Source organism: Mauremys mutica, chromosome 10, assembly GCF_020497125.1.
Source record: "Mauremys mutica isolate MM-2020 ecotype Southern chromosome 10, ASM2049712v1, whole genome shotgun sequence".
NCBI lineage: Eukaryota > Metazoa > Chordata > Testudines > Geoemydidae > Mauremys > Mauremys mutica.
The window spans coordinates 18,128,846-18,155,818 of record NC_059081.1 but is presented as its reverse complement, the minus strand read 5'-3'; the positions used below and the strand labels follow the sequence as shown (position 1 = coordinate 18,155,818).

Here is a 26,973-nt window from a genome sequence, read left to right as displayed (position 1 = left end):
CCAAACTCCTGGGTGCACAAGGACTGCTCCCTTGTACAGCCCCTTTAGAATCAACTATCCCAAAAGGTATGTGGGGATAAGAGCAGGCAACAGCCTCATCATCTTCATGCCACCCTGCATCAGGGAGGGAAGTATGTCTGCTGTAGCATGCACACTCTCCTGCAAACTGGGAAGCACCCCAAGAGATGGTACCTCCTGAAATAGATTCCCTCCCCCAAGCCCAAATAAGAGATTCCCCCCTCCCCTTATTTTTAAAAAATGAGGTAAGTTTTCAATTACATCTTAGAAGGTTAAAATCAAATTCTTCTCTCACTGAATTTTCCCTCCACCTATTATGTACGCATACTATCCTCTTAATATTGGGATTCTGGCATGAATGATATTTAAGCATTGGTTTCCAAACACAAAGAATTACACTGTCCACAAACGATACACATTTAGGCTTATCAATTCTCTCTCTAAACTGAAGAAAGAGAATTCCATCCATTTTTCAACCACCACCATGAAAAATTAAGGAGAGGGGATCTGATGTTTGCCCAAGTGCAAATGTTAGTTCATCAAAAGTTGTGCATGTTGTGTTTACACATAGAAACTGCACGTGCACAAGTGGACCCTGGGGTGAGGTTCCAAAGAAGAATCAGGCCTGAAGTCTTTGCTGAAAACCTATATGCATTTGACTTTCAGCACAGCAGAATTATTCACAGTAATTATTCCATCAAAGTCACTCAAGGTTATTAATATGGACGTCTACGTCATGGATAGTTTACTTAAAATATAATTTAAAAGCAGAGTGATAACAAACCTCTTGATAACATTTTTCTGGACAATTTATCACTGGATTTTTCCTTTTCCGTTTCATCTTTTGTGGGCTTTTCTTCTTTCTCAAAAGACTGCGTTAACTGGATCTGAATTTTCTCCTGTTGAAAAGTAAGATCAGTCATAATGGAAACTATTTTAAGTGAGCTATGGCTGTACCAGAAAATTGCTTTGTAACATGTTCGTTGATAATGGAAAAGTAGTGTAATAACGGTTTTCAGATCCTCTTAGAATCAGAGAACTCACTTCAAACAAAAACTTATCAAAATGTATGGAGAAAATATGGAAAGTAGACGCATTTAAATATTTTATAGCACACATACATCTCAAGGACATATCCTATTTCATGATTATATTAAAGTGTTCTAGGTGTTTAAGAAAAATAAAGCATAGGCCAATTTTTTAAACAGTGAATCGCTCAGTTGACAAATAGGCTCCTCATTGCCAGTTTTTACTCCCTCCACCAAGCAACCACAGTGAGAATGCTAAGTAAGCTTTCATAGCACAACACCAATGACAAGAACTTCTTGAACAAGTAGGTTTGAAGGGGGACCAGCTTTCCAATTTCACCAACAAGTTGCCTTCCCCCAGCACCCATGGCACCCCGAAGCAGACACCCCCCCGCCCCAAGTTTTAGTCAGGGTATATAGTAAAAGTGACAGATGGGTCACAGGCCATGAATTTTTGTTTACTGCCCATAACCTGTCTGACTATTTACTAAAAATACCCGTGACTAAATCGTAGCCTTAACAATGGAGAACAGTAAAAAGGAATACCCCATCTGAATGGATGCATTTCTTCTACCACCACTGATTGCCCAGGACTCTGATGGAAAGCTTCCTGTGCCTCAAAGCCTGAACAGTCTAATGAAGTATGACCCACTTGCCTGGAAAGTTATAGAAAAATCTATGTTTAGCTTTTATTCCCTAGGTAAGGCTTTGTGTGCTTTGATCTGTCAGTGGTGAGGATATTTACTCTAGGCATATTGCCTTAACAGAATCCACACTGAAATTCAAATAGAACTTTCTCATCAGAGCTCTTCATTTGCTTGTCTGTTCACACACACAGAGATATTGTTCACTTCCACTATTAATAGTCATCTGAGTTACCCAGGTTGTAAAGTATCCTAAAATTTATCCTCACTTTCCGAGTTCAAGAGCTCTAGAATTTGACTTAAAAGGATTCAGGGCCTGGTCTCAGCTTTCACCCACAACCTCTGGAATTAACAAGCATAAATGGTGACCCAGTGAAAAAAATCCAGGCCACTGAGTGAACATATAAAATAGTCCTTGACTTTTTTTTTTTTTTTAATTATTCTAAGGAAAATGTCCTTTAAAGGAGAAAAATCTCAACCCTATTCAGAGACGATGATGGACTCGTAGGCAAATAAATTACTAAGATAGAAACAGTCTTCTCTTTATGAAGTTGATGAGAATCTTTATTTACCGGAGGCCGCATACAATCCTAAAGCATCCAATTTTTGAAAAAATTAGCTGTTCACTTGCCATCATTTGAACCTAGATAAGGTATTATCTCTTTGTAAGCACCTTGTAACGTAAGACCAAACTGAAAAGGTTTGGCAGTCTCTGGGATTCACTGCTCCAGTTACAATTTCCATCATTCAATATTAAAATTCCAAATTTTATATTTGTATAATATAATATAATATAGTTTTAGAAAATTGCATTTCTGTAGCACCTCTCATCTAGGGACCTCAAAGTACTTTATAAATATTCATAAATTAAGCCTTAACACTCTTATGAGGTATTATCATCCCTCATCTCTGCAAGAATCTATCAGTCATAAGGGCTAAATATAACTCAGTCTATGAAGTAGACAAAATGATTGTTTCTGGGGCCAAACCTAGATCCACAGCCCAGTAGTCTAGGATTGCCTTTCCAGCATGATTATTTAGTAGAATACAGAAGTATTTCATAGAATTAAAAAAAATTAATGACTTATTGGATAATTCTACAGATAAACCCTGGACATGACAGAGCACTTGTGTAATCTTTATGACCATAGATCATTTATCCTCTAACTAGGTCTGTCCATAGAAGGAAATGCTCTGGAGGCTTTGCTGCCCAATGCATATTTAGAGTAGTGCCTTGAATGATGTGATTCTCATAATAAAAACATGCTCTTCCAAAACAAACTTTGTTAGTGATCTTTTGAAATGAGTAGTTCAACTAATTTCACGTCTCTCATTCTAACCAGATTTGAAAAACTCTTGGTTTTGGAGAAGACCACCTGAAGCTTTCTGGAAAGAGGATTCTAACCCAAAAAGAGTTTTTTTCCCCTTGTTGATAGTAAACATTATGAACCTCAGCGTTGATGGAATATTAACAAGATTGGAATTTCCTGCACACAAGACATAATGCATTAAAATAAGAGTCAAAAACAAGCTCGTTGCCATTCCCAATCGTTTTCTTTTCTAATATCATAGGACAGTCTTTCCATTCCACTAGTACATCAGGAGGATGTTAAACAACAGCTACTAAAGTTATATATTTTCAAATTAGAAGGTCTGGATGACTTGCATTGAAGAGTTTTAAAAGAGCTGTCTGAGCTCATCACTGGACCATTAATGTTGATTTTCAATAGATCTTGGAATAGTAGGGAAGTTCCAGAAGACTGAAAGAAAGCTAATGTTGTATTTAGTATTTAAAAGGGGTGAACAGGAGGATTTGATATCTTTTTTTGATACGATTACAAGTTTGTTTGATGGAAGTAGTAGTGCTGATATAATACTTGGACTTCTATAAAACATTTGACTTAGTACACAACATGTTGATTAAAAATAGCATATAAAATTAACACAAATTAAAAGCTGGCTAACTGATAGGTCTCAAAATATAATTATAAGTATGGAATCATCATTGAACAGGGAGGTTTCTAATGAGGTCCCACAGGGATTGGTTCTTGGTCCTACGCTATTTAACATTTTTATCGATGGCCTAGAAGAAAACATATCACTGATTAAGTTCACAGATAACACAAAAATTGAGAGAGTGAATGAAGATGACAGGTCTCTGATACAGAGTGATATGCATCACTTGGTAAGTGGGGTGCAAGCAAACAAAGTGTGTTTTAATATGGCTAAACATAAGTATAAACATCTAGGAATAAAGACTCCATACTTACAAGATGTGGGAGACTATCCTGGGAAGTAGTGACTCTGAAAAAGATTTGGGGTTGTCACGGATCATCTGCTGAACATGAGCTCCAAGCACAACGCTGTGACTAAAAGGGCTAATGTAATCCTTGGATGCATAAACAGGGGAATCTCCAGTAGAAGTAGAAAGGCTATTTTGCCTCTGTACTTGGCATTGGTGCAACCATTGTTGGAATACTGTGTTGTGTTCTGGTACTGATAATTTAAGAAGAATGTTGATAGATTGAAGATGGTTCAGAGAAGAGCCACAAGAATGATTAAAGGATTAGAAAATATGCCTTATAGTGACAAACTCAAGGAGCTGCATATATTTAATTTAACAAAAAGAAAGGTAAGGGGTGACTTGATTAACAGTCTAAGTACCTACATGGGGAACAAATATTTATGTAATAGCAGGTTCTTCATATCTAGAAGAGAAAAGTGGAACACAATCCAATGGCTGGAAGTTGAAGCTAGAAAAATTCAGACAGAAAATAATGCATAAATTTTTAACAGGGAAGGCTACTAACCACTGGAACAATTTACCAAGGGTTGTGGTGGATTCTCTATCACTGGCAATTTTAAAATTATGATTGGAGGTTGTTCTAAAAATATATGTTCCAGGAATTATTTTAGGGAAATTCTATGGCCTGTGCTATAAAGGAAGTCCGACTAGATGATCACAATGGTCCTTTCTTGCCTTGGACTCTGAATAGCATACCTTAGGGAAAAGTTACACTTGTGCAATAGAAGAAACAACATTGTGTCCGAAACATCTTCATTATGTAGTACAATAAACTAATCCATATTGGATATAAATTTTTACCACAAAGTTACAGTGGTATATCATCTTTGGCTGCTTCTATGTTAGCCAGATAAGAAAACAAAACATTGTAGACACAACTTAAGCATATATAATCTATTAATCAGAAATGCTTTCCACACAATAACTAATTTACATTACATAAGAAGTTTAAACTCTTGCCAATTTAGTTGAATTTAAGATGAAGGGTATCACATTTGTGCTGTACTGCAAAATTGGAGTGCAGCAATTGTTTTAATGAGTAACTAACAGAGGGACAAGTGCCTAAGCTTTGTTGGCACTCCTTCACAGCCAATGCCTTCTACAACTGGCAAACTATCAACTGGCTAAGACAGTGGTCATATCAAAGTCAACATTGTAACGTAATTCATTGCATATTAAGATAACAACCTAGACTATCATGGAATAATACCAATCCCACTTCCCTCTCCAGTCTGGAAAAACTTTGATATTTTCCCCATTCAAGTACTCACAGACTATGATCAAAACACCACTTTACCTATTCCTTTGTAAACTAAATAAACAGAGTTTTTCATCTCTGTAAAACAGGCTCTCCAGACCTTGAATAACTCTTGTAGCTTTTTTCTGAAATCTTTCCAGACTGTCAACCTCCATTTTAATAGTGTGGACACCATGTTCCAGTAATAGTCTCACTGATACCATATATAGTGGTAATACTATCTTCCTGCTTCAACTTGATATTCTCCTCCTTATACATCCAAGGACTGCATTTGCTCTCTTAGCGGTCAGTTGATTATCCACCATGAGCCCTAAATCCTTTTCTGAATCACTGCTATCTAAAATAATCCCTCATCCTGTAAGTGTGATGTGTATGTCGGCATTTAGCTGTATTAATACACATTATGCTCAAGTGAGCCCAGACTACCATGCGATCCAGAGTGCTCTGTATAATTGGCCTGTCTTTACAATTATTTATCACTTCACCAATCTGTATCATCTGCAAACTTTACTAGCAGTGGTTTTATGTTTTCTTCCAGTTGATTGATAAAGATATTGAATACCATCAGGTCAAGAACAGACCCCTTGAGGGACAGTTGTGAAATGGTCCTATTGACTGATGACTGCCCATTTGCAATTACTTTTTGAGATCTATCAGTTAGCCAATTTTTAATCCACTGTGTGTTTTGTATAGTGCTTTTTTATTTTCATTTTAAAAACAGAATGTCATGTGATAAGGTAATAATTGGAGATATACCAATCTCCTAGAACTGGAAGGGACCTTGAAAGGTCATTGAGTCCAGCCCCTTGCCTTCACTAGCAGGACCAATTTTTGCCCCAGATCCCTAAGTGGCCCCCTCAAGGATTGAACTCACAACCCTGGGTTTAGCAGGCCAATGCTCAAACCACTGAGCTATCCCTCCCCCCTCTTTTGATACTAAGTCAAAAGCCTCATTGAAGTTTAAGTGCATTACATCAATACTTACTTTTGCCAATGAAACTTCTGCTCTCATCAAAAATCTGTATCAAGCTTGTTTTGACAAGACTTACTTTCCTTAAATCCATATTGATTTGCATAAGTTACGCTGCCATGTTTTATTTTTATTTTTTTATTCTTTGCCACTCTCTCCATGATTTTTCCTGGGATCAATGTCAAAGAAGTTGGTCTATAATTACCAGAATCATCCCATGAACCCTTTAAAAATATTGCCATAACTTCAGCTTCTTCCAGTCCTCTGGAGCTTCCCCAGTATTCCAAGATTTGTTAAATATCAACATCAATGGCTAAGAGAGTGATTTTGCAGATTTTAAAGTCTTTGATGGTAATTATCTGGTTCTACAAATTAAAAGATGTTTAAACTATGGCAGTTTCTGTTTAACATCCTCCCAAGTTACTGCTGGAAGAGAAAATATTTCTTTATCACCGTAAACGGTTAATGAACTGTCCAGCTTCTTTCCAAATACAGAACAGAAATATTTATTAAACACTTCTATTTGTGCATCATTATTGACTATTTTAACGTCCTTATCTGTAACAGACACATACTATTGTTGTTATTTCTTTTGTTCCTCATATTAAAAAAATTCCATTTTACTGTCCCCTTAATCTTACTGGCCATAGTTTTTTTTTTTAAACCTAATGCCTTTAGCTTTCCTTATCAACTGACTACATTTAATGATGGCTGAAAATAAGAGAAGCAAGGGAAAGTCAAGGAAGTGCATTACTTTACCACTGCATCCCACATCACAGTGACAATCTGCACACAACCTGGATCCACAGAAGCAGCAAAGCTTACGAAACTGGAGGAGAGCTGAGTCCTACACACTGACTTGGAGATGATAAATCCTGCTGCTAGTTGGTGTATAAGCATAGACCATACCAACATATTGAACAGGGAGCAGCAGAACCTTTGCCTCCTCCAGAGTGAGGAGTCCTGCTAGTAGAAAAGTATGCAAAGAACGAGGCACTGCAAGGAGAAGCAGCAGTGCTTGAGCTGCTCTCTCCAAGGGCACAAAGCACACCAGATCCAGCATTACCGCGGGCACTTCCTAGAAGGCTGACCACACAGACTTCACCTTCTCAGGTTGAGATAACTGAACTCAACAACTGGGAGAAGGTGAGGTTACTTATCTTGTATGGTAGATGGAGTTCATTGAGATGTTTTGTCGCTATGTTGCTCCACACGAGGCTAGAGTGTGTGCGCGCGCGCAGGCGCAACATAGCAACAAAACATCTCAAAGAACTCCAGCTACCATACAAGATAAGTAACCTCACCTTCTCCCAGTTATTGAGTTCAGTTATCCCAACCTGGGAAGGTGAAGTCTGTGTGATCAGCCTGCTAGGAGGTGCCCGTGGTAATGCTGGATCTGGTGTGCTTTGTGCCCTTGGAGAGAGCAGCTCAAGCATTTGTGCACTTTTGACTGGAGATTTGTTAGCAGTGTCCATGTCATTTGTCTCCCCATGCTCTGCCCAGCCACTCCAGTTCCTTCTCAACCTCAGAGCGTGGAAGGACACCAAAGTTGAGAGGAAAGGAGGGTGGATGATGGGGCATCCACAGAGACAAAATATCTTTCAAAACTGCAGTTACTGTACAAGGTAAGTATCCTCTCCTTTATCTTGGAATTATCATCCCTATGGGTGCTCCATATAAGAAGACTATCAGTGCAGAAGAGGGAGCAGATTCTGGTGTCTGCTCTGGTGGTATGTGTTAAGACATTGGAGGAGTGAAGGGGGCATGGTTGTCTAGTCTGGTGTGAAAGGGGATGGTGGTATCTCCTCCTCTATTCTCGGCTCCTGTTCCTCTGCAAGGACTTCTTGAGGAGGACATGGAGAGACCTGAGGTGTTGGTGGCTAAGAATCTTATGTGAGGTCAATGCAAGGGGCACAGGGTTCCAAAAGTCCCACCGAGGAGGGGAAGGAGCAGGGCCCCAGGGGTTTTCCTGTTGGCTGATTCCTGGGGCCTTGTCCTCAGGAACACCGCAAAGGAGAGAGGATGGAACAAGAAGGTGGTATAGCCTTGGATGAATATTTCTGAATCAGAGGAAGTGTCCTCTTCTGTGTCCAGTGTTGAAGCTGAGATCATCAGTACCTTTGTATGAGGATGACTGGGGGTGGGATCACAGGGGGGAGGGTTGCTGGTTCTAGCTGGCACATGGGTGCAGGTGGGAAAACCCTCCTGGTACAGGAGGGAGAGTCCTCCTCATAGGGGACTCATGTTCCTCCAAAGTCTGAAGGTTCTTGTGTGAGAGGAACCTGGATAATACTAGTGAGCCAGGGGACTGCTCCTCTGGGTGAAATACCTCCAGCAGTACTGGGGAGAGTACAGATGATCAGTCTGCACGCTCTGTGTGAAGGTAGATGGTACCACGTGAATAGAAGATGATTTCTTCAAAGAGTCTTTACTCCTTGAGGAGTCCTTCCACTTGGAAGAGTCTGATGCCTGTACTGACTAATCAGTTGTTCAGGGCTGTTTGGCAGTGGCCTTCTAGGTACAAGAAGCCTTTCTTGGTGTTGCTGATACCTCAGTACCATGACAGGTAGAAGCCTCAGTGGTATCCACACAATAATGCAAGGTTTCTTTGTTCCCAGATCTAAGAAGGGACTTCTCTCCTCTCTCTATCAGGGAGACTGGGGTCTCTTATATTTAGATGTCTTCTGAGAGACTGATGCTGTCCACTGGCCTCAGCTTGCTGGCGATGGAGGGCTGGGAAGAGTCAGGTCCCCCAGGTTTAAGGAGGCACTCCATGAGAAGCTGTTTTAATCAGTCAGTCTTCCCTCAATTTGCGATCTGCTCTTGAAGCCGGAGCTGATCTTACACTTTGATAGGATGTGAGCCTCTCCAAGGCAGTGCAGGAATCTAGAGTGCTTGTCACTGTGGTGAAAGGACCTGTGGCAGATCTGGCAAGGCTTGAGTTCTGGGTTCTTGGGTATAACCCACTGGCTGAGAAGACCCAAGCAAAAAGGGGGGCCCAACTTTAAAGAAAAAGGGAGAAAGGGAACACCCCCTTTCTTCTCCCCTCCACAAAGCACAAACCATGTTAAGTGAAACCAACATTAAAATAAAGGAAAGAAAAAAATCTGTGTCAATTAGACAGACACTACAGAACTCAGTCTTGAGCTGCAGGCAGTTGAAAGGAACTGGAGTGGCATGGGTCCGCTCCTTCCGCTATACATTTCAGGTAAAGTCCAGTTTATTTACTAGCAATTAAGATCAATACCACAGTTAAAGCCAATATGCAGAACTTCAAGCTAAACTCAAAACATACGTTTGTTTAATATGGCTCCTAAAAATAAGAAGCTAGCAAATTACCATATTTTACATTCTAACTATAAAACTGCTCTCTACTTTAGTATCTGAATGATTTCCAGTAGTGCTTATGCAATTTAAAACTTCTTCAAAAGATGTTAAAGCAGTTGGGAATTAAAAACCAAAACCAAATCAAGCAAACCAAAAAACTCTAAGCCACAATTCTAGATCACGATGAAAGACAAACACTACTTTGGCCAAAGGACATTTTGGTCTTATGTTGTGCATTAAAAAAGAAAAAAAAAAAAAAAGCGGGAGGGAGGGGAGGCATAAAGGATGGTCATGATTCTTTTCCAAATATTTGTGATAATAAATATACATCATTTTGTTTGCTGTTTGCATGTTAGAAACAGATCTAACTGAAGGCTATTAAGTCTGACAAGGTGGGTGAGGTAATATCTTTTATTGGACCACCTTCTGTTGGTGAGAGAGGGGCAAGCTTTTGAGCATACACATAGCTGATGAAGAGCTCTGGATAAGCTTGAAAGCTTGCCTCAGTCACCAACAGAAGCTGGTCTAATAAAAGATATTACCTCATCCACCTTGTGTCTCGAATATTCTGGGACCAACATGACTACACCACCACCACCACCAGCATATGATAGTAAGTCTTTCTTTCAAATATTCTTTGAAGAGCAAATGACTTCAATTAGGTTTCAGTAGCTTCAGTCACATTATTTTTACCTGAACGTCCTGTGATATTTCAGCTATGGGAGGCGGTGGAGATTCTTCACACACAGCAAGGCTCCGAACTAGCTTTAACTTTGTATTTGACTAAAGAAGAGTATTTTTAATTAAAAACTACAGTTAAACGTACATCAGAATACCTCACAATTAATTGATATTAATTACTACACTCAATTAACTACCAAATGCATAACAAATTGGCTGGAATATGCATGTTTAATATTTTAAAATAAAGTCAATCTTTTTGACAGGGAAAAATAAACAGTCACAGCTTTGAAGTCATCATATCACCACAACAGAATAATTCCAATTAATAAAAAAAATGAAATAAGAGGCGTTGGAAAGGCATTTCCTCTCTCTAGCAATAAGAAGCCACCAAAAATATAAAGGCAAACCACAAAAGCAGACAACTAGGCAAGACAAAAATCTCAAAGCAAAACAAAATCTTTACTGCCAAAAATAAAGGCTATAACTAAACTCAAGCCATTTTTCACAAAGTGACAAGGCTTCATCAAGCATGAAGGACTTCCGTAGCATGCCAGCACACAAGTCTACTGTACCTTGGACCTTTTTCCTGTTTGTCCAAAAGACTGCACTGGCCGCTAAATGGTGGGCACAACAAAAAAAAGTTCATATTAAGCTTTATACTTGTACTGTAGGAGACATTTATTAATGCAAAAATCTGCTGAGCAGAAACAAAGTAGTTATTTAATAGATTTGATCATCATGTAAGTAAACATGTGTTTTTAGCCTGACGTTTGAGAGTTATCCCATTTTCCATGGCAAAAAACCCCAGGCTTCTCATCTTCATTTTGCATCTTGCAAAACATGGGTATTGGGGGGCGGGGGCAGGGGGAAAACTGTTACCAGTTTTGTACAATTATTTTACTTTATAAAGTCAGATTATAAAGTTTTATAAAGATTATAAAGTTATAATCAATTTTTATATATAAAATAAAACTAACTCACTACATGTCTCTAGCTATTGCTATGCCTCCTCTCTCTTTCTGGCTTAACTCCACCTTTTCTTTACTCTTTCCTGCAATATACCGGGGTTACCAAACTTTTTCCACAGTGCGTAGTACTACTTAGGGCTTGTCTACCAATAATTTTTGCATCGATTTATCTATACTGGTTTAGAAACTGATGTAGCTAAATCAGTGCAAACCCCAATGTGGATGCAGTTATACAGGTATAAAGGTGCTTATATTGGTATAGCTCAGGGGTCGGCAACCTTTCAGAAGTGGTGTGCCGAGTCTTCATTTATTTACTCTCATTTAAGGTTTTGAATGCCAGCAATACATTTTAACGTTTTAGAAGGTCTCTTTCTATAAGTCTATAATATATAACTAAACTACTGTTGTATGTAAAGTAAATAAGGTTTTTAAAATGTTTAAGAAGCTTCATTTAAAATTAAATTAAAATGCAGAGCCCCCTGGACCGGTGACCAGGACCCGGGCACTGTGAGTGCCACTGAAAATCAGCTTGCATGCCGCCTTTGGCACCCGTGCCATAGTTTGCCTACCCCTGGTATAGCTTATTGCTGTTACTAAACTGATATTGTTAAATTGGTACAAAAACCTGTGTGTAGGCAAGCCTTTGTAGAAATTGTTTTGTGGACTACCTCCCCAACTGCTTATGTAGAAGAGAAATTAGTATACAAGGAGTAACAATATTTTAAAGAAAATACTACAGAACCACTGAATATTGGAGAATAAAGTATTCAGATTTATTTTATCTACAACCTACTGTTGTGATGCCATCAACAGAGTACCTAGTGGAGCATCTCTTTGGAATGAGTCTACAAGAGGAGTGAGGGTGAAAGAGGTAATTTAAGATAACAGATTTGCTGAAATGGCTCTAATCATATGCACTTGGGTATTCAGCAACAGTAATGTCTGCTCTTCAATTATTTTTTTAAAAAATCACTTTTGCATATCTTATCTTAAAAAGGATCAATAAACTTCAACCATGATCTCAAAAAAGCTTTCACCTATGAAGCAGAGTACGTCATAACATAATGAGGAAACGTGAAAGGCTTATAGTATCTCTGGATAACAAGTGTTATCAAGTGTTGCTGTCTTCCCCTGCCTCCATCAAATTAGGCCTTTGGGTTATATCTGATGAAGGGCTAGTGCCTTAGCCCTTGTCTACACTATGAGTTTAGGTCGAATTTAGCAGCGTTAGATTGATTTAACCCTGCACCCGTCCACATGACGAAGCCATTTTTGTCCACTTAAAGGGCTCTTAAAATCAATTTCTGTACTCCTCCCCGACGAGGGGATTAGCGCTGAAATTGACATCACCAGGTCGAATTTGGGGTAGTGTGGACACAATTAAACAGTATTGGCCTCCAGGAGCTATCCCAGACTGCTCCATTGTGACCGTTCTGGACAGCACTTTGAACTCAGATGCACTAGCGAGGTACACAGGAAAAGTCCTGGGAACTTCTGAATTTCATTTCCTGTTTGGCCAGCGTGGCGAACTCAGCAGCACAGGTGACCATGCAGTCCCCCCAGAATGTTTCTATGCTCCCCATATCATCTCCGTCCCTGAGGTTATCGCAGATTAGAAGGTGAAAAAAACCCGCACTCGTGATGACATGTTTTCTGAGCTCATGTAGTCCTCCCGCACTGATAGGGCACAAGCGTAATGCCTGGAGGCATTCAGTGGCAGAGACCAGGAAAGAATTGCTGTGTTTGCTTAATGGCAAGAGTATCATGCCTCGCTAGTGATGTCCGAGCCAGATCGCTGTGTCATATGCACGCCGCGGTGTGCAGCCTTGGGGGGGGGGGGGCATGACCGCTTTGTGTGCAGGAAGGCCATAGATAGAGACATTGCATTAGGTAGCTTCTGTAGCTAGAGAAAACATTCCTGTGCATTCAGCAAAGTCTGTGGCAAAAAAAGAGAAGCCCCATAGTGTAGTGGTTATCACGGTCACCTAACACGCAAAATGTTCCCAGTTCGAAATTGGGCAGAATCAGGTCACTGTTCCTTTTTCTGACTCCCCTACTGCATTTTTAGTATTAGAATAGACCCCGCTGTGAAATTTTACTTCGAATTATATCAATTATGAATTAAATATGGAAGCTCTCTCTAAGTTATAGTCCCAGGTTCCTTACCCTTTCAGCTGCTCTGATAAATTCACGTTTTTGTTAGGGGCGGGAGAAAATTTTCATGAAGCCTTTTATAGGGACTAAATGCTATCTAGGACTCTGAAATAATCTTAACATGGCCCATAGAGTGCAATCCTTCAACTTGTGGAATGACAAATCCAGAATGAACTGCTCCTTACTACTGTCCAAGCTTCATGAGCCATGGGAGCAAGGGGCAGGCTGGGATAGGTGCAACCGCGTGGAAATGCTGGATGGGAGAGCAGCCTGAGATAGAAGCCTCCAGCTCGCATGATATTCCAGGCAGGACTAAATCTCCATGAGATGAAACTTAAAGAAGAGAGTGACCTGGAGTCACTCCCATTCGGTGCTCTAACAGGAGGATAGCCATGTCTGTCCAGGCACCCCGATCGACCTCACCAAGGTCTGCCAGCTGAGCTCAGACCGCTGCCAGTCTGGGGCTCCGTCCATCGGCCTCACTCAGCCCGCTGCCTGCCTGGGGTTCCGATCATCCAGGCAGGCAGCAGGCTGAGTGGGGCTGGCGGACAGGACCCTGGGAAAAAGGCACAAAATGATTATCTGCCGTTGCTTTCATGAAGGGGGGGGTGCCTGACAACATGTACCCAAAACCACCCGTGACAAAGTTTTTGCCCCATCAGGCATTGGGAGCTTAACCCAGAATTCCAATGGGCAGCGGAGACTGCAGGAACTGTGGGATAGCTATCCACAGTGCACCGATCTGTAAGTCAATGCTAACCGCGGTAGTGAGGATGCACTCCGCCGACTTAATATGCTTCGTGTGGACATACGCAATAGACTGTATAAAATCGAATTCTAAAAAATAGACTTCTATAAAATCAACCTAATTTCGTAGTGTAGACATACCTTTAGTTAGTACAGCTTTTGTAACAGTGATGAACATGGTAAAATACTGAATTGAAGGCTCAATTCCTGTATTATGGAGAGTCTCTCTTCTAATTCATTATAGAATTAATCATGTACAAAGTTGAACAAATAGTATTTCAGCATAACACAGAATGATATTTAAAAGAGCCACAGTGCAACTAGAGGCCTTATCCATTCATCTACTGATTAAATTGTGATAATCATACCCATATATACTAGAGTAGGGTTGAGCATTTGACTGGTCCTAAAATAATTGCTCAATTGACCAGTCAAATAATGTCAAAAATGGTCAGTTATTTAAGATTGAAACTTTGTAGTGTCCAATAGGCTTAGTCATAGATAGGTACGTGTGACTAATTACAAAGGACAGTTTACTTATCTGAGTTAAAATAACTCAGTTATGTGAACCAATGAAATGAAGCTCTAAAATATGAAACTATTACCTTTTAATGCAATGTTAGGTTAGCATTTAAATGTAAAATGTATTCAAGACAGAGTAATTACAAAAGAAAAGTGAAATTAAACTCCTAGCAACTGTACAAGGAAAAAAAATAGTTTCTAAATTCACTTATGCTAAGTAGGCAACAGGACAACTCTTCCAAACAACAGTTCATCTTTTTTCCATGTGGGGATGGTGGTGGAGAGAGATAATGATTGTGAACCCTTCTCTTCAACCCCCATTCCCTTCTGAGTAAATTTCTGAATGTTTGTCTAGTCAGTTTAGATTTTTTGGACTTTTTCCACATTTTCAAATATACTGATTTCAATTAAAACACAGAATACAAAGTGTACAGTGCTCACTTTATATTATTTTTGCTTACAAATATTTGCACTGTAAAAAAGATATACTATTACTTTCAGGGCCATCCTTAGACATAGCAGCAGCGTAGGGCACCATGAAATTTGGGGCACCAAATTGCCCCAAATTTCATGGTGCCCTAGGCAGCTGCGTGCTGCATACACGGCAGCACCAGCCCTGCAACCACCCCTATCCCCTGGCCGCTTGCTCCCCCATGGGCTGCGCCCACTGTAAGGGGCAGGTCCATCCCTAGGAGGGTGTGGGGTCCCTCACAACTCCCTCCACCACCTCTTACCCTCCCCCATGCTCTGCCCTTAGCCCACCCCCATTCCACCTCTTCCCCCAACAACCCCACACTCATTGGCAGCAGCAGGAAGTGGAGCAACCCAGCCCTAGCCAGCTCTACTCTGCCAGCTCCCAGCCGCGGCACTCCGCTTCCCGCTACTGGTGAGTGTGGGGAGGTTGGGAAAGGATGCTGGAAGCGGAGCGACGCGGCCCCAGCCCGCTCCGTTTCCCTTGCACCAGCCCCAGCCATGTTACTCGGGGCAGGGGGAGGTGAGGGAAAGGTTCCCCTCCCCCAGACTCACTGGTGGCGAGAAGCAGAGCGCCGCAGCTGGAAGCTGGTGGAGTAGAGCTGGCTGGGACCGGGCTGCTCTGCTTCCCGCTGCTGCTGGTGAGTGCGGGGAGGGGGGGGAATCCCTTCCCCCAAGCCCCTTTCCCTTAGCGACATGGCTGGGGCCAGGGCAAGGGAAGCAGAGTGGGCTGCTCCCAGACCCCACTAATCCCCCGGGCCACTCTGGGCCTATGGGGCCCCCAAAAGTGCCCCCCACCACAGCTCCTGCCTCCCAGACCAGGGGGGGCTGGGTGGGACGACACGGGAAAGAGGCCTGGGGCTGCATAGGGCACCCAAATGGCTAAGGACGGCCCTGATTACTTTGGTGTATTTCAGTTCACCTCATACAAGTACTGTAGTGCAATCTCTTTATTGTGAAAGTGCAACTTACAAATGTAGTTTGTTTTTTTTAACGTAACTGTACTCAAAAACTAAACAACGTAAAACTAGAGCCAACAACTTGATGCATGAAGGAGCATACAGAAGTTTAGCATATTTGGCATGTAAATACCTTGCAACACCGGCAACAACAGTACTACGCGAACGCCTGTTCTCACTATGCGGTGACGTAAATAAGAAGTAGGCAGCATTATCTCCCGTAAATGTCAACAAATTTGTTTGTCTTAGCAACTGGCTGAACAAGAAGTAGGCGTGAGTGGACTTGTCAGAGGTGATCTGAAAAAATACTATTTTTTTAATCTTTATTACAGTGCAAATATTTGCAATAAAAATAATAAAGTGAGCACTGTACTCTTTGTATTTGAAATCAATGTATTTGAAAATGTATAAAACAACCAAAAATATTTATAATACATTTAAATTAGTATTCTACTACTGTTTGACAGTTCGATTAAAACTGATTATCGTGACTATTTTTTTAAAAATCTAGGGTTTGTGTTAGTTACATGCATTAACTGCCATTTACAGCCCTAATTGTAACATCTTTGGGGCAGGAACAGTGTCTTAACCGGTTTAGTGTGCTTTGTATACCACCATGTACATCAATGGCCTGGTATACAAATAAAGATATACACACGAGACCAGAAAGGGTTAAGTAGCTTGCAGGCTAAATGACCCAGATTCAACCTTTAGGGACATATTGGTAGATAATGTTTGTGGTTGTGTGTGTTTACATATATACTGTTAGAGGTTAACAATGTAATCAAACAGTTCCTGTCTATGCTGTATTCTGTTAATTCAGAGATCAAAAGGAGATCTTAACATTTAAATGAACTGTAAAAATAGTGATATCGCTGTATTCATCTCTCTTTGAAATGTATAGCAAATCACCTGCAAATGGTGGAAAACGGGCCTGTAGCTAATTACCCAGGGGTTCTCAAATGGGGGGGGGGGGGAAGTCGTGAGCTGTCAGCCCCCACCCCAGATCCTGTTTTCAATCCAGCATTTATAATGGTGTTAAATATACTTTAAAGTGTTTTTAATTTATAAGGGGGGGAGGTCACACTCAGAGACTTGCTATGTGAAAGGGGTCACCAGTACAAAAGTTTGAGAATCACTGTAATTACCAGTGATGCTTAGGAAATACATCTATTTCAAAGTCTCCATGATTGCCCATTGTTCGCCTAAGGACTCCGAGCTGTCAAGGAAAGGCCTGGAACTGTATAAAGGTATCTTGGGTCCTGATCCTTATCTCACATCTGCTTGATGCTTTATATAGGGGAAGCTTGAGTCATAAGAGTGAGATCTCTGGTCCCATCTGGATCACCCTGAATATGAACATTGGACTATAACCTATGGATTTAATTCTGAAAGAACTCTTTGCATCAGGGCATTCTTGTTGGAATAACTGACAATATTTGGCCATAGTCAGATAACCGGACAATTGACAATCTTGCAAGCCTATAATAGAGTGAAGTAGTCAAACAAATTCACACAAAACTAGAAACCTTTTCCCAATCTCTTTCTGACAATATGCTTTTAGTAAATCTGCATATTTACCCATATGTATTCAGGGTTTAAAGGCCTCAGCCAAAGCAGTTACACATATGAAATTATAAATCAATCCTGGGAACACAAAACCACACCCCATAAAATAAGGAGTTCGCCAACATGCATTTTCAAAAGGCACCAATAATACCAAGAGAATGACATAGTCCAACATGAAAGTTACCCACAAAACCCAGTACAATAAATGCATTTCATATTTCATTAAGCAGAGTTACAAATAACCAATTACAATTAAATTAAATAGGCAGTGTTGGACAGCACTTTCTTCATCATTTTAAAGCATCAAGCATCATTTTAAAAAGTGAAGCAAGTCTCAAGACACGGTGAAATACAACTGTGCATGGAAGGTAATTATCTTAAGTTTCTGGTGGAAATAGCAAGATTTTGATATCTAAATGCACAAATATATTGGTCACCAAACAATAACTCATCTTGAGAGAGTTGCAGTCTGTTTCTGCTTATGTGAGATTTAACTCAATACACATCACTGTGCTGGGGAGGCAATAAGAATATATAGGATAATTCTCGGGTTGAGGATACAGAAAATAGCAGCACAGATACCATGTTGACAAACAGAACAAATAATAAAAAGGTGAAGTGATCAGTTTAGATAACAAAAGATGGGATTCTCCTTTGTGAATACATATACATGTGAATTTTCCATAACCAAACCACAAGACAGTGTGACTAAGGACAAGTCCACACTACAGACTTCTGCAGGTATTGCTGTGTCAGTCAGGGGTATGAAGAAGTGTGCTCTCTGGCTGATCTAGCTGTGCCAGCAGAAGTCTGATGTGTAGAGACAGCTATACTGGCAAAGCGATCAGCTTTTCCTGATATAGCTTATTTCATTCATGGGAAATGGTTTTACTATACCAGCACAAGCACTTCACTGGCAGAGTATACTAGGTTCCTAAACCAGTAAGGCATTCCTAGTGCAGGCACAGGCTAAGACATATCAACAACATAAGTGACATGCAGTTCACATTACATTCACTTGATATTTTTAGGCATTTTATTCACAGACATTTCTAACGCACTCAGCACTGTGTTACATGAATGTCATCATGGGATGGATGGGGAGGGAAAGCAAAAACTGGACACGCAAGTTATACCACACGACATTGAGGAGCACTGACCAGGTGGTAAGAATGCATAGCTGGCATTTCTGTCTCATTTATTCAATCACAGATAGTGAAAATGGCTGTGATTTCAGGATTTTTTTTTAAGATACACAGAGATGCATTTAACAGCATGGAAGATGGAGCCCTGAGATCAGTCTCGAAGACTTCCCCTCCCCCCCCACCACACACACAGAGAGTTAGGAAATGAGGGAAAGAGAAACCAAGGGGTATTTATGGAGGTTGTAGAATTTGGAGAAGAGGGATGAAGTACAGGTACAAAAAGAGATATTTGTTTAAGTTAGAATTAGATGAAATTTTAGAAATCTATCAAGAAACTGAGAAATCTACATAGTCATTGAAACCCCAAAATAGAATTATAAATCTTTAACATAAAATTTGTCTTTATTTTATATAATGATTGCATAAGTGTCCTAGCTCCATACCTCACACAATCTCTCCCTCCACCACTTGCACTGCTTCCTTTCCACTACCTCTCTCACCAGCTTCCCAATGAGGCTATCCCCTTCCCCAATCTCAGACAGCTAGAGCCTTCCAGTCACATTTTTTCTTTGCTAGTAACAGCATGGGTCTTTATGTTACTTCTGTAATTGATTATTCACAGGGTAATATCACATCCACAAATTAACAATTATTTTTAATGCATGGATGACAGTATATTTATGATTGCAACCCATGTACAACATAAAAATCTTAAGATACATTAAAACAGGCTTTTTCATGCAGTAGAAAAATCTGTAAGTCATGAATGATTCATGGTAATTATTTTTCAAAAAATGGTTAATAATGCCATATGTTCTAACCAACATCACAACTACAAGGTGGATTCAAGCAAAAATCTTGCAATAACTTATGTGGTTTTTTTAGGGCTGAGACTGTCTTTTCTTCTTTGGAAAGCAGAATGCTCTGGCACATTTTTAATAAGTATTAAAATAATTATAAAAATATTATAAATAAATATAAAAATGCTCTTGCACATTTTTAATAAATATTAAAATAATTACTACTATTATTATGGTGCATATTGTAGGATTGCTACAATATAGCAGAGAACAAAACAATCAAGTTTTCATACTACTTGTAAAATGTGTTAGTAGCATCTTTTGACAAATTATACAATTCCTAAAATAATTGCGCGTAAAATATTTTTACTGTATAGGCTCATGTCCCTATTAGTTCACTCATTATCCAATAAGAAATTAGCATACCGAAGCACAATATCTTAATAGATTATTTCCATAAAACTGCTCTTTCACATATGTGCCTCACATTTCGAAGCCTGTTTAAAAATAACTTGAGAGTCATGAGAGAAAAATTGGACAACTTTAAAAGATGATTGTCCCTCCCAAATTACAAACTTAAAGCTTCACTAAGCTAAATCCTTACAATCATGGGTGGGCACCTTCTGCAACATACGTAAATGGCTATATATTGTGAGCAGTCGATTCACTATGTGCTGTACAAAACGGAGAACGTAATTCCTACCCTTCAACTAAACAGATGAACCAAACAATTGCTTTATCACAAAGCCATGGAGTAAATTCATTTTAATTATTTTTTAATACATACAAGTGTAACGTGATTTTGCTGGCAGATTAATTTTGTAGGCTGGGCAGAGAAGAGAATTTTAAGAATGGATTTGAATGGACTGGGACTGCTTGCTGCTCCAGGATAAAGCACACATTCTAGGCAAAGAGGCCATTATGATGGAAGGAACAAAGGATATGTCTACACTACCAAATAATTTATGTCCTTCAGAGTTGTGAATAAGCCACTCTCCTGAGCGACGTAAGTTACACTGACCTAAGCACAGGTATGGACAGCACTATGTTGGCGGGAGAGCTTTTCCCACCTACATAGCTACTGCTGACTATTGGGGGTGGATTAATTCAGTCGACAAGAGAACTCCCCCCTGTCAGCTTAGCATGGCTACCCTAGAGAGCTTACAGCAGCACAGCTGCATCCAAGCATCCAGCTGCAGCTGAAAGCATTGGGAGAGCTGCAGGAGCAGTTGAAAGGCAAAGGGTATGAAAGGATAAGGGCAGCAAATTACCCACAGTAAAAAACAAAACAAACAAACAATGAAGCAATGGATCTAAACTGTCTTCTCCAGTGATTTTCACTACATTTGATTAATTTATTCATACACTACTTAAGGAGACAGGCAACATAATTCAGGCACGCTTGAGACTGATGAGTCACTTTTCTTATTCAAATTGTGCTTACAGTGATGTTTACAAGTGCAAATAAATTACTCAACATACTGCAACTCAAGTATTCTGGTATTGGGATCCCTACTGTCATGGATATTTAGTTTCAAAATATCAACACTGGCTTCCAGAATTGGGAAGCGTCAATTTTACTACATTAGGGAAGGAAGGGAGCTAAGAAAAGCGAGTGTACAGAGTGCATTAAAGTAATCAGTATTCTTCATGCAATAATATTCTGGCTAGTTTACCTATTTTATCTTGAACAGCTATTTTTATTTGGTCCCCAGGGCATCACCTGGTCTGAGTACTAATAATGGGTGGTTGATGGGAGTTGGGGAGGAAGTTTTCAAGGGAGCAAGTGTGATGCTGAGAGCACTGACTCTCCACAGCAGTGGCATATTCCTCAGGAAAGGTTGCATTCTGTGCTGTCCAGCACAGGAGCAGTAGCACCAAGTAACTGATGGACATGAAAGCCACACCTTCCAGAGCTTTTCAGATTTGGAAACTTAGCAAAGGGATTTAATTTTGTCAAGCTGGAGTGGGCAATGAACCTAATTTAGGAGAGAAATTCTTTTAGAGGTGTTATCTAGAAAAAAAACTGAAGCTCTAAACAAACAAAATAGGAGAACTAAAGTGAACCTATTTCTAATCAACATTTGACTAAAAACTACTTTGCAAAACTCAGAGCATGACTCAGTGGACTCTCTCACCTAGTAATTTCTCTAGTTAGTCTTCATCTGCACTTGAATGTATAGTAAATATATATATTGCCTCTCACCTCCTACCATTTTAAAATGTAAGCTCTTCAGGCCAGTGACCATTTCTCTGAATACAACTGTACAGTACCTGGCCCCACAAAATCCTTACCACGATTGTCGCCTGGGGACACTACACTTAATATCAATATTAAACATTAACTAACAAGGCTGTAACGTTGTATGGGGCAGGGACTTTTTGTTGCGTATTTGTATACTACCTAGTATGACAGGTACTAAGTCTCCAGCCTAAGGGTATGTCTACACTACCCACGTTATGGCGCAGCCGTCGTAGCGCTTTGATGTGGGCCGTACAGACAGCCTTTATCCCCAGGGGAGAGCTCTCCTGGTGATAAAAAACCCCACCCCTAATGAGTGGTGGTAGCTTTATTGCCCGGAGCATTGTTCCTGGAGATAAAGCACTGTCTATACTGGTGCTTTTCAGCGCTAAAACTTTTGTTGCTCAGGATTTTTTTCCCACACCCCTCAACAACAAAAGTGTTAGTGCTGAAAGTGGAAGTGTAGACAGCCTCAGTCCATGACGAGGCTTCTAGGGACTACAGAAATACAAATAGATTGTCATTGGCACAGGAAGGGACGTGTGATGAAGAGATGAAGGGTACCCAGTTTGTTTGTTTTTTTAAAATATTTTTTCTAGCTTCCCCCATGCCCCAACCCTAGATTCAGTCCTGATGAAGCTTAATTTGAGTTTAATATCAATTTAAGTGTGTCACAACATTACCACCATAGACTTGTACAGGGCCTGTATGAGAGCATCTAGCACAGTTGAACCAGACACCAGAGCTTCCTTCACCCAGAATAATCTTCATGAGATTTTTGTTTTGTTAAATTATGGACTTTTTAAAATCATGTATTTTCTCGGCCTCAATAAAACTGAATGCCAGGACCTATTCACAACTCTTATCACTACAACTGTGAATCAAAATACCTGGGAAACAGCTTTAAAAAAACAAACAAACCCACAAACATCAATGGTAACTTCTCTACTAAGTAAATGCTCAACTTAGTAATGTTGAGACTGACAATGGGGAAATAAAAACAAAATTAACTTGTTGCCTTGTCCCTCTACAACATGGAAAAACTTAACATCCTAAAAGAAGTTCAAATGAACCCAAAGGAAATACTACTACAGATAAAAGGCTAGAGTGTTTTTCCTCTAGTGAGAAACTCGCAGTTTGCCTCCAACCTATTAAAAAATAACTCACCATTAAGTATGCGTATTGATAGAAATAGGAAGGTGTAGGGGTGATAGAGGAGATATAATCCTCCTGATTCACCAAAACTGATAACGTTTGCTTGGCTCTTGACTAGGAAATATGTAAAAAGTAATCACAAGACATAGTGGCAGAGCAAGAGAAAGAACTGTGTTTACCATAATATACTGATGAAAAATAAGAAGAGAAAGACTTCTTACCGGCATATCATTTTTGTTGTCAGTACAACTTTCATCCTTTTCTATTTGAATCTGCTGATGGCTTCTTGATTTTATAAGGTTTTCGACTGGGGTTATATCTTTAAATTCAGCCTCTGAACCATTCATTGCATCAGTTTCATCCTTTAGAGTAACAGTATCAGACATCCTCATTAGAGAAGGTTACTTTAAAATTCTACAGGAAATAAGGAACCTTTAAGAGGAGAAAGAAAAGTACATACATTTACTCTATAGAGCTGAAATTGTATACTAATTCAAGAAGATTTACACACACACAGTATTTTCAATAGACTGCCACCAACAGGACATTTTCCCCACCAATTTTCTTTTTCTCATGTCTTGGGTCATCATGAATGAGTATTCATTTTAGTTCTGTCACCTTAATCCAGATGCTTATGCTACAGGTGCACCTTACAAAAGAAAAAAGGCATTAACTAAAAGTTTATGCGAGTAGGTCATGGTAGACCAGAGGTGGGCAAACTATGGCCCACGGGCCACATCTGGCCCGTGACACCGTCCTCCCCGGACCTTGAGCTCCTGGCTGGGGAGGCTAGCCCCTGGCCCCTCCCCCGCTGTTCCCCCTTCCCCACAGCCTCGCCGGCAGCACTCTGGGTGGCGGGGTTGTGCGCTCCGGCCATGCAGAGCGGCAGCCTGTCTTGCTCCAGCCACCAGACATCATGTTCTGAGTGGCATGGTAAGAGGGCTGGGGGGCCGTCAGGGGCCGGGGGGCAGGGATTGGATAAGTGTGGGAGTCCCAGGGGGCCTGTCAAGGGGTGTGGGTGTGGATAGGGGTCAGAGCAGTCAGGGGACTGGGAGCAGGGGGGCTGATAAAGGGTGCAGTGCCAGGGGGCAGTTAGGGGGTGGCGGGGTCCCGGGAGGGGGTGGTCAGGAAACGAGGAGCAGAGGGCAGTTGGATAGGTGGTGGGAGTCCCGGGAGGGCTGTTGGAGGTAGGGATGTGGATAGGGGTCGGGGCAGTCAGGGGGCAGGGGGGTTGGATAGGGGGCGGGGGTCCCAAGAGGGGGCGGTTAGGGGACAAGGAGCGGGGGGGGGGCGTTGGATGGGTCAGAGGTTCTGAGGGGGGCAGTCAGGGAGCGGGAAGTGCTAGGGGCCGGAGGCCAGGCTGTTTAGGGAGGCACAGCCTTCCCTACCCGGCCCTCCATACAGTTTTGCAACCCCAATGTGGCCCTCAGGCCAAAAAGTTTGCCTACCCCTGTGGTAGACCCTCTACTACCTCCCTCCTCCATATTTTATACATTGGTGTTTTCAAATACAGCACTGGGTTTCAGTTCTAATATAAGAAATTGAAGTTCCTCTAATTCAAAGGGAGAATGTTGATTTGAAAAACTATAGGGAACTGGTCTGGTGGATCAGTAAGCCAACACAATGAACTACTGTGCAAGATTCACAAACTGAATGAAAACTTCCATATTGTCTTCTTCCCAGTCAACTACAGTTGACAAGAATAACTGTAGATATTACCTTACATGTCAAAGGTAATGAAACTGGTCACAGCACATTTCTTAAGTACCAGAAAGAGAGACAGCATTGACGATTAGAATGGTGGAGAAACAGTACACTAGATGATGACGTACAAGAACAATATAAACATTCCATAGCTCAAATAAATATTTGGAGTCACCATCCTGCCCAAGTCTCAACTTCTTGCAATGCCAGTTGTCAGGAAGATATGAAAACAATAAATCTACACTTCACAAAACAAAACAAACACACCACACACCACAATCAATCTAGGTAGAATGAACTTAAATTTAAAACACTGATTTTATTTTTACATTTGAGGGATTTTAATTCAAAATAGAAAAACCTAGAGCACAGTTTATGCCAGTCAGATACAATATTTGTTCCTTATTACCTGATGTATCCTACAGATTTGGAATTGTGGTCTCCCACAAAAATAAAATAAAGTAATCCAACGTTCCTTTTCACAGTCGTCAACCAAGATGTTAGTTGTAATGAACCATCTGGAATATGGCAGGAGTCGTCCCATGTCCTTGTCACCAGTGTAGAATCCTTGACTGAACTATACTGTCTTGGATCAAGAATACCATCCCTTTTAGATGCCTAAAACAATAAAAACAGTTCCATTGGTAACTTCCATTAATGAAAATCAGGAATATTTCTTGTAAAACTAAAAAAACAAAAGTCAGCATTTTTCATTTCCATTCAATTTTGTTTGTCATTTTTGTTCTACTTATTTACTTATCTACTGGAAGAAGCTGTACTGTTTTTCACCAATTTGTAAGCAATTCCCAAAGTATAAATTAATAAGTCGTTATAATAAACATCAGTATGTCTAGTTACACCATGACAAAAGTAACGTCCCTATGCCATGTAGGTATTTTCTGGAATTGGGCTGTAATAAAGAATTGTTTTAAATATAAAACTTGGGGGAAAAAATATAGTTATTGGCAATTGAAACTCATACAATTCTTGGTAGGATAAATCCTGTAAAAGCACCATATGCAATTCATATTACAAGGCCACATCATACCCCACAGACCAACCCCAGTGCCTTCTACATGCTTCCTAAGATACACAAACTAGTGAATGCAGGCAGACACATCATATTTGGCCATAACACTCTTACTGAAAGAATATCAGGACTCTCAGAAGCCATCCTATAACCACTCAACCCACAAAGGGCCTGTTTCCTCCAGGACACAACTCACTTCCTCCCATAGAATGCATCTTTGCTTCCATGGACGTCATCTCCCTACACATCAATGTCCCTCACAAAGATGGCATCACTGCCTGCCTCAAATATCTACAAGACAATGGACAAGCCTCAAATATCTACCACAAACACATCACCAAACTCATCCATTTCATCCTCACTCATAACAACTTTACATTCAACAAACAAACACTTTGTCCAAACTATGGGAACAGCCATGGGTACTAGGATGGCTTCCCGATATATCAACCTTTTCATGGGCCACATTTGGAAAAATGTGCCACAAACTCAATGATATACCTGACATATCAATGATACTTTCATCCTCTAGACAGACAACCAAAACTCCCTCATAGGATTTCCACCACAACTTCAACCATCATCATCCATCAAACTTTCTTTAGAACACTCCCACACAATCAGCAACTTCCTGGACACCACAATCAGTTTCAACAATAGAACCGTAGAGATAACTATACACAAGAAACCCCTGGATCACCACACTTCCCTCCAAAGATGCATCTATCACCCCCAAACACACAAAGAAATCTTAGTTATAGTCAGGCATTCAGACTCCATAGAACATGTTCCAAAGAGAAAATCTGGGATACACACCTTAATATACTTAAAACTGCCTTCACCAAACAAGGACACTCCACCAGAGAAATAGATCACATTATGGGTTGGGCCACCCAAATATTCTGAGAGAACCTGCTTCAATACAGGAAGAAAAAAACAAACAAAAAATGACGTACTCCCAGTTGTCACTTACCAGCCCACACTGGAACTCAAACAGCATATCAAACAATTACAACCCATACTTAATGGGAATCATATCCTAAAAAAATCTTTCCTGAACACCTTCTTCTAGCCTTCATAACACTGTAACACACTACCATCACCAGCAGAAACAAAATTTCCACAGACCAGGATATATCAACTCAAAGCGGCACCAGACTCTGCCGAACAGACGCAAAACCTGCTGACATATGCCCACTGCTATGATGATCAACACCCCCCCCTCCCATACATCTTTCAAGATCCCTGGGTCCCATCATGCTTATCACAACAT

At 40.5% G+C, this 26,973-nt stretch overlaps 1 protein-coding gene across 10 annotated transcripts in view; it reads right to left on the bottom strand.

Moving 5' to 3' along the window:
* Window positions 1–26,973, bottom strand: part of R3HDM1 (R3H domain containing 1) — a 129,313-nt gene that overhangs the window by 68,037 nt on the left and 34,303 nt on the right. For 7 of the 10 annotated variants that reach the window (XM_044978463.1, XM_044978453.1, XM_044978459.1 and 4 more), the window contains 5 exons: window positions 25,080–25,288; window positions 23,188–23,398; window positions 10,807–10,848; window positions 10,244–10,333; window positions 803–917 (listed from right to left, as the gene is read on the bottom strand). In XM_044978463.1, the coding sequence (XP_044834398.1) occupies window positions 803–917; window positions 10,244–10,333; window positions 10,807–10,848; window positions 23,188–23,358 (418 nt within the window). In that variant the 5' untranslated portion in view covers window positions 23,359–23,398; window positions 25,080–25,288. The remainder of the gene's footprint in view (window positions 1–802; window positions 918–10,243; window positions 10,334–10,806; window positions 10,849–23,187; window positions 23,399–25,079; window positions 25,289–26,973) is intronic. The other 3 variants (XM_044978458.1, XM_044978462.1, XM_044978455.1) reach the window with 2 other exon arrangements.